The 14,183-nt window shown below is 32.5% G+C and overlaps 1 protein-coding gene and 1 pseudogene across 1 annotated transcript; both read right to left on the bottom strand.

The window, feature by feature from the left end:
* Positions 1-381: 381 nt before the first annotated feature.
* Positions 382-1,326, bottom strand: LOC121445138 (olfactory receptor 10AG1-like). Its single transcript, XM_041647145.1, has one exon. The coding sequence runs from the start codon at positions 1,324-1,326 to the stop codon at positions 382-384; it is 945 nt and encodes a 314-aa protein (XP_041503079.1).
* A 10,173-nt stretch (positions 1,327-11,499) lies between these two features.
* On the bottom strand, positions 11,500-12,575 carry LOC121445121 (annotated as a pseudogene).
* Positions 12,576-14,183: the final 1,608 nt, after the last annotated feature.

Below are 14,183 nucleotides of genomic sequence, written 5' to 3'. Positions count from 1 at the left end.
ATTTTATTCTAGTAGAAAATTGCTAATGGAAAGGAAAATGACGAATAACACAGAACCAAGGAAGACCACCATCTCATTCAAAAAGATAGCCACACAGAGTAAGTAAATATACAAAGGGAGCGATGTCACAGAAGTGACTGATTTTCTAGAAACCCTAAAATGACAAAGAGAACATTTGCAAGTCTTGCCTGTGCAAACAAGGATTCTGCTGACATAAGAGCCCACCACTAACTGGGTCCATAGACCAGATATTAGCAAAGAGGGCTACAGAATTCCATGTAACTGTAGCTAGGAAGGAGCATTCTGTGGTATCCAGAATAAGGTGTCCCAGTATCACAGCTAGTTACAGAAATTAATTTAGACATTAGTGCACACACGACATTATTTCCTAAGTAACAATTTTCTCAGTGCGGCAATCACGTCCTTGTTCCTAAGACTGTATATCAAGGGATTAAACATGGGAGTCACAATGGTGTAGAATAGAGAGAACAGTTTGTCGGTTCCTGGAGAATGTTTGGACTTTGGTCTCAAGTAAGTAACGGTGGCTGATCCAAAAAATAAAAACACTACAAGCAAATGGGAAGAACAAGTGGAAAAAGCTTTTGCTCTTCCTGTGGCTGTTGGTAACATCAGAATGGTGGCAATGATTTTGCTATAAGAAGCAAGAATCAACATAAAAGGAAAAGCAGCAAAGAGGATAGCCACTAGGTAAACAGACAACTCATTAATAAATGTGTTTCCACAAGCTAGTTTGAGAATGGGAGGTAAGTCACAGAAGAAGTGGTTAATTCGATTAGAATTGCAAAAATTTAGAGAGAATATCTGACAGGTTTGTGCTACTTGGAATGGCATTCCACCAAGCCAGGAGCCTGCAGCCAGCTGATTGCATTTTACTGGGTTCATGACCAAGGGATAGTGCAGAAGGTTGCAGATGGCCACATAGCGGTCAAAAGACATCACAGCCAGAAGGAAACATTCAGTGGCTCCCAGAATAAGGAAGAAGCATGTTTGTGTGGCACAGGCCAGCTTGGGTATGTTTCTATTCTGAGTACCAATGTTGTACAGAATTCTAGGAAGAGTGACAGATACATAACAGATTTCCAGAGAAGAAAAGTTTGCCAGGAAAAAATACATGGGCTTCTGTAGTGCAGGATCGAGGATGGTTATCACAATTATGGAGCTATTTCCAATTAGGATAATGATGTAAACTAAGGAGAACATTCCAAAGAGAAACCCCTGGAGGTTTGGAAGGTCAGAGAATCCCAGGAGGATGAAATGTGTGACTGTGGAGGCATTGTCCTCTGCTCTGATTTCTGCATGATCCATACTTTCAGATGATTTAGTTCAAAGTGGAAGTCACGTGACTGCATTTGTTTGTTTGTACTGCATATAAATTACAACCCAAACTTCTTAATTTTCTGAAAGAAAATAAGATACAAACACACATCTTATATATTCTGTTAAATGTTGAGAAAGTGTATTTCTTGCTAGTCAGAATATGCAATAAATATTCTCTGAATTTTCTGTTAATTTATACAGTTAGCATTTTGGTTGTTTTCTATTATTATGCATGCCACTTTTACTTTACTTCTCAATGAATCAAGTTCAAAATTTGAGTTAATATTCAGCTTAATAATGATTCAGTCTTTTAATTGACTGTTTATCACTTCCCAAATAATTTGTTTCATGCTTATTATATTGAGATTAATTTCATAAATTATTAAATAATAAACAGGTATTATTCAATACAAGAGTAATCTACCAAAGTATGTAAAATGTTTGAGGGATAATATATATTGACATTTTAATATAATCCTTCTTTTATGGGTTTGGTGGTTTTATATATAGGTTCCTTTAGTATACCTGTACCCCAAATATAATACGGAATTTAAAATATTAAACTTTTTTCCAGTATACAGGTTGTGAAAACCAATGTTATAAATTTTATGCATATTGTAATGTTTTTGTCCTTAAATTGGAACTTAGGACAAAATAAAGAATGTTGAGGCCTTTTTATCTCAAGATGCTGAATGGTCAGCAACTGCCCCATCTTCTCCCACCCACCTGCACACATGGTGAAGGAAGTGTAATCTAAGAGGTGCATCTCTCTATTTTGAATAAGTGTGTATTGTAGCAGAACTGTGCCTACCACAGCTCACTTTGGGCTGCTCTAAGTCTTCCATATGTACTCAGATTTGTATGTATACAGCTAGACCACTTGTTCCATTCTTCCATTTTAAGCATTTCAGGGGCTTATGCTTGAGAATCCTGGATGACCTCCTTAATTTTTGTATGATTCATTTACTTCCAGAGAAGTATTTTTCCATTTAAAACTTTTTACCTCCTATTTCTTACTTCTCAAAGCTTCACTATAAAACTTTCCAATTCTTAGAAATTTTTGAATTTGTTACATAATAACAAGCCCAAATATTCCTTTATTCCAAGTATCACAAACACAACTCATTATACCCCTCTCTAATCTTTCATCTACATGTTCTCTATCTACTCATGTATCCATTTATTTATTTTCAATAGTAGATATATTTTCTCTTATTGTGTGCAGCCATTGGACAGTATGTGGGAATAAAAAGATCATCCTCTCTGCCAGATAAACACTAACTGTATTATTCTCCTCATTATATTAACAAATTTTTACATTCAGTCATTTTCAGGAAAGGATGAATAAGGAAAGCCATTGTATAGAGGAATTTGGATTTTAATTTTGTTTTGACAGAGTTATATGTGGCTCGTTCAAAATTTCAGTTCAAATGATAAAGCAAATTGGGAAGGTATAGGGTTTGAAATTAACTTTGAATTCCTAAGGATTTTTTAACATAAGTATGTTAAGTAAAAAAAAATTCTGTTTCCCTCTGTACTCTTCCATATTTCATTTTAATAATAGTGTTAAAGTAGTGATAGATTTGATTCTATTTTGTAAATGTATAGAATTTTATTGAGAAGATTTTAACATAAATATGTGAACTTACTATAACTGAAACTCAAAGTATACAAATACCGTTAGTAAAATGTGGCAGAGCTAAAGTCATTTGAAGATCATAAAAGTATTCCATAAAGTGTCTCTTCTTCATAATCATTTAAGCATATTTCTTCACGTATTTAACTCAGACAAGTATATATGAACGGCAATAAAAATACTGTACAGACAGATGATTTTCATGAAGACAAGGATATACTATGTTTCTAGTTATTGCCCTGATAATGTATCATTGTCACAATATAAATAATAAATAACTCTAAAGTGTGCCTTCTGCTTTGGTTTCTGTGTTTGATTATGGGAATGGTATGTACTGTTTTTATATTGTAATCTCTGTTGTGTGACATTCAAAAACATTTTAATGAAAGTATGTTCCTAAATCGAACTATAATATGCCTTAAAATATAGTAGACCAAAGCATTATCTGATGTTTTCTTTTCTATACAGAAATCTTCTTTACAGAAGTCTTTTCTCCTGTGTTAGTGGAAGTATTGTATTTCATTTTGAAGAGAAAGCATCAATAAATGCTGTATTCATGTATGAAATGTATTCTCAACTAATAAATGGTGAAAATAACATTTAAATTGAAAAAGCCATTCATTTTTTCACATTTAATGGATTTTTCAATTTTAAACTACAGGCTAAGCAAATAAATTTATACATTTGCTTAGAACGTACTTACATTTTATGTTGTTATTATTTTGATGTTTGCAAGCTGAATTCTGGGTCTCGTCCATGCTAGGCAAATGATCAATAATTGGGCTACAAACCTCAGATCCTGCACACATAAACAGCTCCTCACATAAAGCATCCCCAAATTAATCAGCAGATCTTCTATTTTCCTCTTGGAAAACTTTTTATCAATTAATTTTTGGTCAGAAATAGTGCTCAAAGGTGTATATATCGCAATGATATAATTATTCATGTATAGAATAATAAAAAGATAAAATTGAATAATTTTAGGCTTTACAGGAAAATATACTCATTTTGATTTGACTAAATATATTAAAGCTTATATAAATCACATACTCTGTTAAACAATGAAAGTTTTGGATGTCAATACTGTAATTTGAAATAATGCAATGTCTTAATATGCATATTGCCTATGTGAGCTTACTGAATTAGTATATGAAATAAAATCAAAGGTAGGGAAAAAGGTAGATAAAAACAAACACATACATGAATGTCTTTATTACAAAAGTGTCTATGCCAAAGTAGAAGGTATGCTAATATGTTTAAAATTAACAACCGTTAGGAGTTGTTCCCCCCCCCCATAGGCCACATGCACATTTCAATGATTTTTATTCCATATTTTCAAAATTAGTACATGAGTTAGATATTAGGAGACCTGATCTCAAGAACTTATACTTGTAAAAGAGGTAAATACAATAGAAAATAATTTCTTGAAGAAGTAATTAAAACTTAAAAAAATCAATTACTGTGATTCATGATAGCACAGAAGATGATAATGTCTTTAGTGACCTTGACAATATTCTCTCCTACATTAACTTTCACATTTAAAATGATTTCATAATTTGTTCTCAACTGACTTAATAATATAACCTGAAACCTAACCTTAAAAAACCACAGGGAAATATTAACTTGATACATATCCAAAGTAGAATTGCATAGAATAAATTCCTCACCTTTATAAACTGGCATAAGACAAATTATGATGAATAAGTTAGTTTTTCTAATCTTAAGTATTAATTTGTTTAAAAAAAGGTTAATCACCTTGCAATATATACTACAGACTGTACTGTTTAATTAGGACACTGTCTGTTCTGGGAATAAATTCTTTCCCCAAGTCTCTTTCTGAATGAAGGGAATAGGTTTCCCCAAGAATCCAAAAGCTCAACAAAGAAAAACAAAACAAAACAATAAAGAAGATACACTTGAGGAAACTACTCCATTTAAATATCATATTTTTCTATTTTGTGACTATGAGAGCCAGGAATGGGATGTATGAGTGCCAAGCCACCACGGTACTTGGATAGCTGAAGCAGGAAAACTGTATATTTAAAGTCAACTAAGGATTCAGAGTAAGGCTTTGTTTCTAAGTAAATAAGTATAGTAATTAAGTAAGTCAAAGAATATTTTCAGTTCTCAAAAGAAGTAAAAACAATGAGAACATCAGAAATTGATAGTCTTTTTTATTCAAATTTAATCATTTATTTGAATGGTGACTCTTGTTTGTAGTCTGGATGGACTGGAGTTCCCTACGGAGATTTGTCAGGGTTCAGAAGTGTGATGATCTGCCTGCTCCGGCTTCCCAGTCATGAGAGTAGTGGAAAGCAGCACTGCACCTCAGTGGAAAGACATTTTATGTATTATATTAAGAAATGATAACAAATTTCCAGATTTACAATGCAGCCATGGAGTGACAGTAAATACACAAGAGGTTCTGCATCATTGGCCAGGACTGAATCCTGCAGCATATCTCCCAGATCTGAACCCTCATTCATCACACTCTCTATGCTCCTGAAATTATAAGAAAAAGAGGAAGAAAAGAAAGGCTCATTTTTCTCCCTAGGTTGTGTGAACTGGGTGTTGTGCATAATGACATCTATGAAGATGAAAAAATATAGTGATACTTCATTCTTTACTACATATAGAAAACTAAGATTACTAATACATTAATCAGCAAGTGTGTTCAGCAGTCCCAACCCAAAATTCCACTTACTTCCTGCTTTTGTTTCCCAACAAGGAACTCTTAAGTTAGATCTTAAAGTAATATAGCTGATTTTGTAGACTCCCCAGATACGTCCTTCAAAATGCATATAGAAGTGTAAAAATATAGTGGAGAAGAATACTAAAAAACAATCATAAGATCCTATACTATTAACACAGACATAATATTTTAAATAAGAGAATTGAAAATAAGGACTTTAGAATAATGAATCTGTATCATATCCCTTGTAGGATTTTATATATTCTTACAGTTTTGTGTAATATCTTTATTTTAATTGTAGCCATTAAAATATTAGTGAAATCTCAAATAATAACTATTATAGTTTACATTCAAAACACTAAACAATGATGATGAGAATTTTTATTTTTTTCAAAAAATACTTTTTATTTATGTATATAATTGCATGCCTGTTACACTATAGATGGCAGAACAGAACACTTGAGTTTCTGAAGATAGAATCACAAGTGGTTGTAAACAGGCATTATCTCGAGAGCAGAAAGATCTGGTAACTGCTTACACAGCACCTTTCCAACTTCTGATAATAAACCAAACCAATGTAATAATAATGATAATTTATTAATAGAAGTGCAAACATAAAAAGAGACATGCAGTTGTAACTTTGGATATCAATATGATGATTTCTCAGAAAATTATGAAACAACCTTCCTCAAGACTCAGGGTAGAGACTAGGGCCATAAGAAGCAAAGACACTGACTCTCATGTTAAATTCTCATTACTCTTTGTAGCACTGCAATTTTGAAACTCCCCACTATTCTGATGAATACTTTTAACTTCACATTTTAAAAGGATTATCATGATCCTAAAATTAGACAATCTTAAAACTTCTACTAAGGTGTTGTGTTTGCTTATCATAATAAATATTCTTCACAGAACTTGGGTTTCATCTATAATTCTTCTGTTTGTCATCAGTGAGATAATAAAATGCATTTCATGATTTTTATTAGTGAGAGGAAAATAAAGTAATATCAAAGTAACACTATTAAACTGATTCTTTGCTATGTTTCCCTTCTCATTTCTAGATAATTTATTGATTCAGTATTTTCTTGGAATGCATCACACTGCTTCTTAAAACTTTATTTGATGGTCTTATCAAATTACTTTGCTGAAAACAATTTTCTTTCCAACCTTCTTTCATCAGAATTGGGATTTTTGTACATTCAGGGTGAGTATTTTTGTACAGCAGAAAAAAATCTCATTCACTGCAGCAGCTAAAATGATACTTTTACAAACCTGATGGATGCTTCCGAACAAATTTCATCTGAGATGGTCTCAGACTATTCATTTGCACCTATTCTCCTTTCATCCCTTCAATACCATGTTTTTGACCTTGTACAGAACAAAAATGTGTAGTAAGAACATCACCATGGGGGCTGGAGAGATGGCTCAGAGGTTAAGAGCACTGACTGCTCTTCCAGAGGTCCTGAGTTCAATTCCCAGCAACCACATGTTGGCTCACAGCCATCTGTAATGAGACTTGGTGCCCTTTTCTTGACAACAAGCATATAAACAGACAGAACACTATATAAATAATAAATAAATAAATCTAAAAAAAAAGAATCACCAACATAGGACAGAGATCTATTAAGTGTGGTGTAGTTGAATTCTATTCCACTTTCCTCTACTGTGTGAGTTATATACTATAGTAGCATTTGGCCATAATTTGCTAAGCTCTCCAATGACTGCACTATACTAAAACTACTTAAGACTTTCATGTCAATTACATGACTTTGCACAGGAAAACAATAAAACAAATGAACAAACAAACCAACAAACAAAAAACACGCTTGACATAGCCAAGTCATATGCATTTCTACGAGTGTTATTTATATTTGTTCTCAAATGCTGCATTTAGTTCTTCATTTTCTAAGTATTTCATTCAAAATATTTAATTATAATTTAGTCAAAATGACATTTTATGAATTCAGCCCTTTGCTTGACATTAATGATGGTAATGAGAGTCATCTACCTTTAAGGAAAATATAAATAGAACCTTTGCAGTCGGTCTTTAGGTGCCACACCCAGAAATCTTGTTTACATTTTTTTCTGTTCTACTGCTCTCCTAAATGGGATTCCAATATTTTGACTCCACACGCAAACGTTTTTGTTGAAGTTTTCTCTGTGCTTCAGTACACAAATCCTAAATGACAGGCAAGGATTTTACTACTTCACTTGTGATTTTTCTTTCTTAAATGATACTATCTGTTGCTCGTTATTTTATTCCGCTGTGAATCTAACAGACTCTGTTTAAAGGAAATTTTCACTCTCAAAGAGGAGAAGATGAGAATTAATTGGGAGGAAAGACAAGTAAAACCTTCCTATATCATTGTTTTTAAGTGAATATGATTAAAATATTTCATCCCTATAAAGTATTTCTTGACCTACTTAAATTTGATTTAATTGTGCAATACCACACCTAATTACTAAATGACATTTGGAGCCATTGGTTTATCTTCAGCTCTTGAGAAGATGAAGCTACGAAGAGGACAAATTCACTGACTGTGCTCTTGATAAAAGATAAATAATAAATAATTCTATATATATCCATATGATGAGTCTTTATTGTATTAGGTTTTATTCTAAATTATATTTTACATTTTGTTCTTTTCTCTAATGCTTAAAATATCACAGCAGTAAGATGTAATTATTTTAAAAATTTCATACTAAATTCTTTTCCATTATTTTAATAATCATCTCCTAATGTTGATATTTAAATATGAGTCAAGCTATTTATGAATTTATTATTTTTCAAGAGTAATTTCTGCCAATCTGTGTAGAATTATAAGAATTATAATTTTACCTGTATTTATCAGCTTAAAATAATAATAACAAATCTGATATATAAAGCTTAAATACTTCCTTTACATAAAATTTTTATGCGTTTATTGTACTGTCAGAACAAGGGTGACGAGTAAGTAGAAAATGGTTTCTCTGGGAATAAGTTCCTTCCCCATACTGCATGCTAATTGAAGAAGAAAGCACTTTGTCTTCTTCCTTAAGGAATTAGTCACATGAATAAATAAATAAAAAAGAAAAGGGAAAACGAAACTTAACTAAACTACTCCTTTTTATAAATTCAGTTTTGTTTTTCAGTATTGAGATAAAGAAAAAGTGAACACTGAAAGTATCAAAAATTTCCTATTATTTTAATGCGTGAGCATTATGTGTGTGTTTGAGATAGTATCCCTGTATAACTAAATCTCAACTCACTATGTAATCCTGCTGGTCTTAAAATTCTATTATCTTCTAAAACCTGGGAACAGTAGCTTGTGATTACCTGGAGTAACCACTGGTTTTTCTTAAGTGAAATAAAGAAAGAATGAGAAGATAAGTATTCTGATATCTATACAATACTAAGTGATGACGTTATTTATACTTACATTTGCCATGAATATAAGTAGACATGTGATGTGCCTATCTTTGTACAAATATATTCTTATGTATATAGTTCTGTCCTTTTCACTAATTTTATATAGTTTTTTATCTTCTCATGAAAAATATTTTATAAACAACTTGTTAATATTCGTTAAAAACTAATTACTAATATTCCTAAAATATTCCTTCATTTTTATTATTTCAGATTAATAACATTTATTTTATTGAATATAATGATGTAACATACAGAATTATTTACCTATAAACAAACCTGAATCATACTTAATACATATAGTCATCTCTAATGAAACTACAAACTCCAAAATGAGATCTTTAAGGTTTTATCAATGCCTCAAGTAGCACAGAATTTTCTTAGTATGTCTGAGGATCTTGGTGAGAGTCTCAGCACTGAAACATCAAACAGAGTCTCAACACTGAAAAAAATATCAAACAAATAAGAAAACCTTAGGCTTTTACTTATGAACCACACTATTTGACAGTCATTTTTAAACAGAACTAGATACATGTGCAAGTTCAAATTTTTGTGCATATCTTTTATCTTATATCTATTATCTACTGTATTCATCAGCTTTCTGTTGATATGATAGGGACCATAATCCAAAACAGATCATGGAAGAAAATGTTTTATTTAGGTGATGTTCTTGTAACATCTTATCAATCAAGAGAGTCTGGTCAAACATTTAAGGAGTAAGCTGGTGAGGCGAGGTTCTTCTAAAAAGAATATTTCCTCTTGTCTTGCTTATAAAGCTATACTGCTATAAAGCTCATGTCCACCAGGCTGAGAATAATACTGTCCAGAGCAGGTTAGGACATCCTACATCAACAAGAAATTAAGGAAATGTCCTACAGACATGAACAGAGTCCAAACTTACTGAACCAACTTCAACCAACTCTTCTACTAGCTACATAACTCTAGATTAGAGCTAGTTTAAAATACAAACTAATAAATCTATACAATTAAAAATAGTAAATACACTCACCACTAACTTAAATTTATTTTGAAAAAGAAAACAACATGAGTTGTGATGATATAACAGAACATCTACTAGGAGAGTCAAGCCATTCCCAGTATGCATTCCTTCTGCTGCCTGTGGTATGAAAATAGGGTTCTCAGTCACCTGTAACTAAGGATTCTAACTAAATGGAACAATAAGCCAAATTAAATGCCTTTATTTTATAAAAAATATGTACTTTTGAAAGAGAATATTGCACAAAAATGTATGTGTACATTTGGAAGAGCCAGTTATTTGATAGAGCATGGAAAACTTTATCTCAACGTATACAAATGAAATTTTTCTTGGAAATAATTACAATTGATAATAATTTCTTTATAAGAAACAGATGTCATAAAATTAAACAGAATTTTTTAAATCCTAATACAAGCAAATACAAAGCTGTATCTGCCAATATGTTAAAATGAATTTGAGTTAATTCTTTACATAATAATTTCTTCAGTGTCATTATGACATGCTTGTTACTTGGAGATAATTTTGGGAATTCCAAAGTTTACAGAAAAAGAACTTAATAACTAACATAATAACTTCAGAATATGTCAGAAAAAAAGATATTGGCCTAACATATAGTTGATGACAATTTGAACAAACCAACATAATTTTTACTCTAGTGAAATAATATTAAAAGAAAGAGAAGCAAGACAGTAACACAGAACAAAGGAAGATCAATTCATTCACAAAACTGTTCACACAAAATGAAGTATCACATAGGATGTCACACAAGTGTCTGATTAGATAGGGAGAAAAATGACAAAGAAATCATTTAGAGAGGCTTAAAAGTTTTTCCCTCTAAGATTCCATTACAGGGTTCAATTAAAGACACCACGAATAGCTAAAGGGGGGTTAAAAATCCGAGGGTAAAGATCTAAGAGTTAAGAAATCTATTCATAACAGGAATCATCTGTTCATGTTTATTCTTTCTCTGCTTTCTAATTTCTATCAATTCTCCCTTGATCTCTTTTGTTTTAAATTATTCTTAGTTCTACATTGTTTCTCATTGCCCTACCCATTACAAATGTTCCTAGTTAATTATACCCTTAAAACCAGTACTTGCCGAACCCTATCAGGTGCCAGGGATGGAATTCATTTGCCCCACAGGAAATTAGATAAAGGTTTTCACACACACACACACACACACACACACACACACACACACACACACACAGGGGGGGGGAGGGAGGGAGGGAAGGAGGGAGGGAGGGAGAGAGAGAGAGAGAGAGAGAGAGAGAGAGAGCTGCTTAACTGAAAAAGATAGTTAAGAAAGGAATTAAATCATCAGGGAATTTTTACCAGGGAGGTTAGTGTGCTATATTATTATGTGATAGATAAAAGAGCTAAAAGGTTTATTTTCAATAAAATTATGAATAGGGCACAGAATGTTTAAATCAGCAACTCAGTTCTTTGATGCCAGTGTTCATAGACGAAGAAGTAGTCTGTGGCACTGTGGATAAGATGATCTCTATATGACAGGGAGATAAATAAACTACTTTAGAAATTAGTACACAAAAGTTTGCTTTTTTTCCAATTAACAATTTTCTCAGTGCGGCAATCACATCCTTGTTCCTGAGGCTGTATATCAAAGGATTGAACATGGGAGTCACAATGGTGTAGAACAGAGAGAATAGTTTGTCAGTTTCTGGAGAATGTGTGGACTTTGTCCTTGAGTAAGTAACAGCGGCTGATCCAAAAAAACAAAAATATCACAAGCAAATGGGAAGAACATGTGGAGAAGGCTTTTGTCTGTCCCGTGGCTGTTGGTAACATCAGAATGGTGGCAATGATTTTGCTATAAGAAGCAAGAATCAACATAAAAGGAAAAGCAGCAAAGAGGATAGCCACTAGGTAAACAGACAACTCATTAATAAATGTGTTTCCACAGGCCAGCTTGAGAATTGGAGGTAAGTCACAGAAGAAGTGGTTGATTTGGTTAGAACTGCAAAAATGAAGAGAGAATATCTGACAGGTTTGTCCTATCTGGACTGGGATGCCGCCGAGCCAGAAGCCTGCTGCTAGCTGAATGCACTTGATTGAGTTCATAACCAGGGGTTACTGCAGAGGGTTGCAGATAGCCACATAGCGGTCATAAGACATCACAGCCAGAAGGAAACACTCAGTGGCTCCCAGCATAAGGAAGAAGCATGTTTGTGTGGCACAGGCCAGCTTGGATATGTTTCTATTTTGAGTACGGATGTTGTACAGAATTCTAGGAAGAGTGACTGACACATAACAGATTTCCAGAGAAGAAAACTTTGCCAGGAAAAAAATACATGGGCTTGTGCAGTGCAGGATCAATTCTGGTTATCACAATTATGAAGCCATTTCCAATACGGATAATTAAGTACATTATGGAGAACATACCAAACAGAAACCCCTGGAGGTTTGGTAGGTCTGAGAATCCCAGAAGGACGAATTGGGTGACTGTGGAAACATTGTTCTCTTTCCTGCTCTCTGTGAGATCCATGCTTAGAGATGATTCGGTTCAAAGCAGAAGTCACGTTACTGTATTTGGTTTTCTTATATTGCATCTAAGTTACAGGTACAACAATTAAAAACTTCCTAATGTTTCTAAAGGAATAAAAAATAAACATGTACATCGTATTTATTTTCTCAAATAATAGGGAAGTGTACCACTTGCCATTCAGGAGCAGCAGTAAAAACAATCAGGATTTTTTGTTAATTTGTACTGTTTGCAATTTTGGACATCTGGAATAATTATGCTTGCTATTTTACTTTTCTTTTCAATATTTAAAATGCATAATTTGAATTTATATTATTTATCATATAATTCATATTTTCTATCTACCCAATATTTTTTCATGATTATTAGCTTGTGGTTAATTTAAAAAAATTGAATAATACATAAGTAAATTTTCAAAAAGGTATAAAAAGTTTAAGGGATAATATATATTATTTCAGCATCATTTCCCTTTTGGTTAGATTGTTTTTGTTTTCAGGCTATTTAATACAATTAGTAATTAATTGTGCACCAAATATTATATGCAATTTAAAATATTTAATGCAGTTTTTGTTTTTAGTTTATAGAATGTGAAAATCAACCACATAATTTTTAAACTGCTTTTAAAGTTTCTCTACTTAAATTAGGAAGTGGAAAAATACAAAATATTAAGACATTTCTCTCTCAGTATGCTCAACGTTCAGAAGCTGTCCCACACTTTCCCCACTAGCACACATGGTGTGCAAATGTACTGAAGGGGGTACAACTCTCTATTCTGAATAAATCTAGTGTAGCAACACAGAGTTCACTTCCTATTCTCTAAGTCATTCATATCCACCCTGCATGTATGTATATAAGTAGTCTGCTTATTCCACTCTTTCATTACAAGCTTCTGTGGGTTTTGTGCTTGAGAATGCTGCCGTTCATTTCATTTTGTATGTCCTATTTGCCTTTAGAACAATAACTCTTTTTAAACTCTTTTGCCTTGTATCTCTTGCTTTTCAATATTTCATTATAAACCGTCCCAACATTTCCAAACTTTTTGAAGTATTTTAGAACCCTTGAAAATCCAAAATGCTTACATATGGTACTCATTCTACCCTTGTCTTCCACATACAAATCCTCTATCAACTCGTGCATACCTTTAACTGTATTCAGTAGTAGGCACCTTTTCTCTTACTGTATGTGGCCACAGGTGTTATGTGGGATTTACAACCATCATCCACTCTGTCAGAAAAATCTGATTGTCTTATTTGCCTCCATGTGTCAAATAATTTCAGGTTCAGTAATATATACACAAAAAGATAAATCAGCAAAGTTACTGCTAAAGGAATTTGACTTCAAGTTGTGTTTTTGCAGCATTAAATATTTCTGGTGTTCAAATTTCAGTCTCAAATATAGATGCAAATTGGGAAGGTTTGAGCCAAACTTGGACTTCCTAAAGAATTTTTGACAAGAATAGGAATAAGTAAAAAAAAATAAGAAAATATAAACTTGTTATAACTGAAACTCAAAATGTACAAAAACTTTTAGTAAAAGTTGGCAGTGCTAAACTGTTATTTAATGGTCATAAAATTTGTTTACAAAGATCTTTTCTTCTTCATTACACCACAC

This window comes from Microtus oregoni, unplaced genomic scaffold (genome assembly GCF_018167655.1).
Source record: "Microtus oregoni isolate MIOR12 unplaced genomic scaffold, Mior012 000160F_ref0000428, whole genome shotgun sequence".
NCBI lineage: Eukaryota > Metazoa > Chordata > Mammalia > Rodentia > Cricetidae > Microtus > Microtus oregoni.
This window is presented reverse-complemented; position numbering and strand designations above follow the sequence as displayed.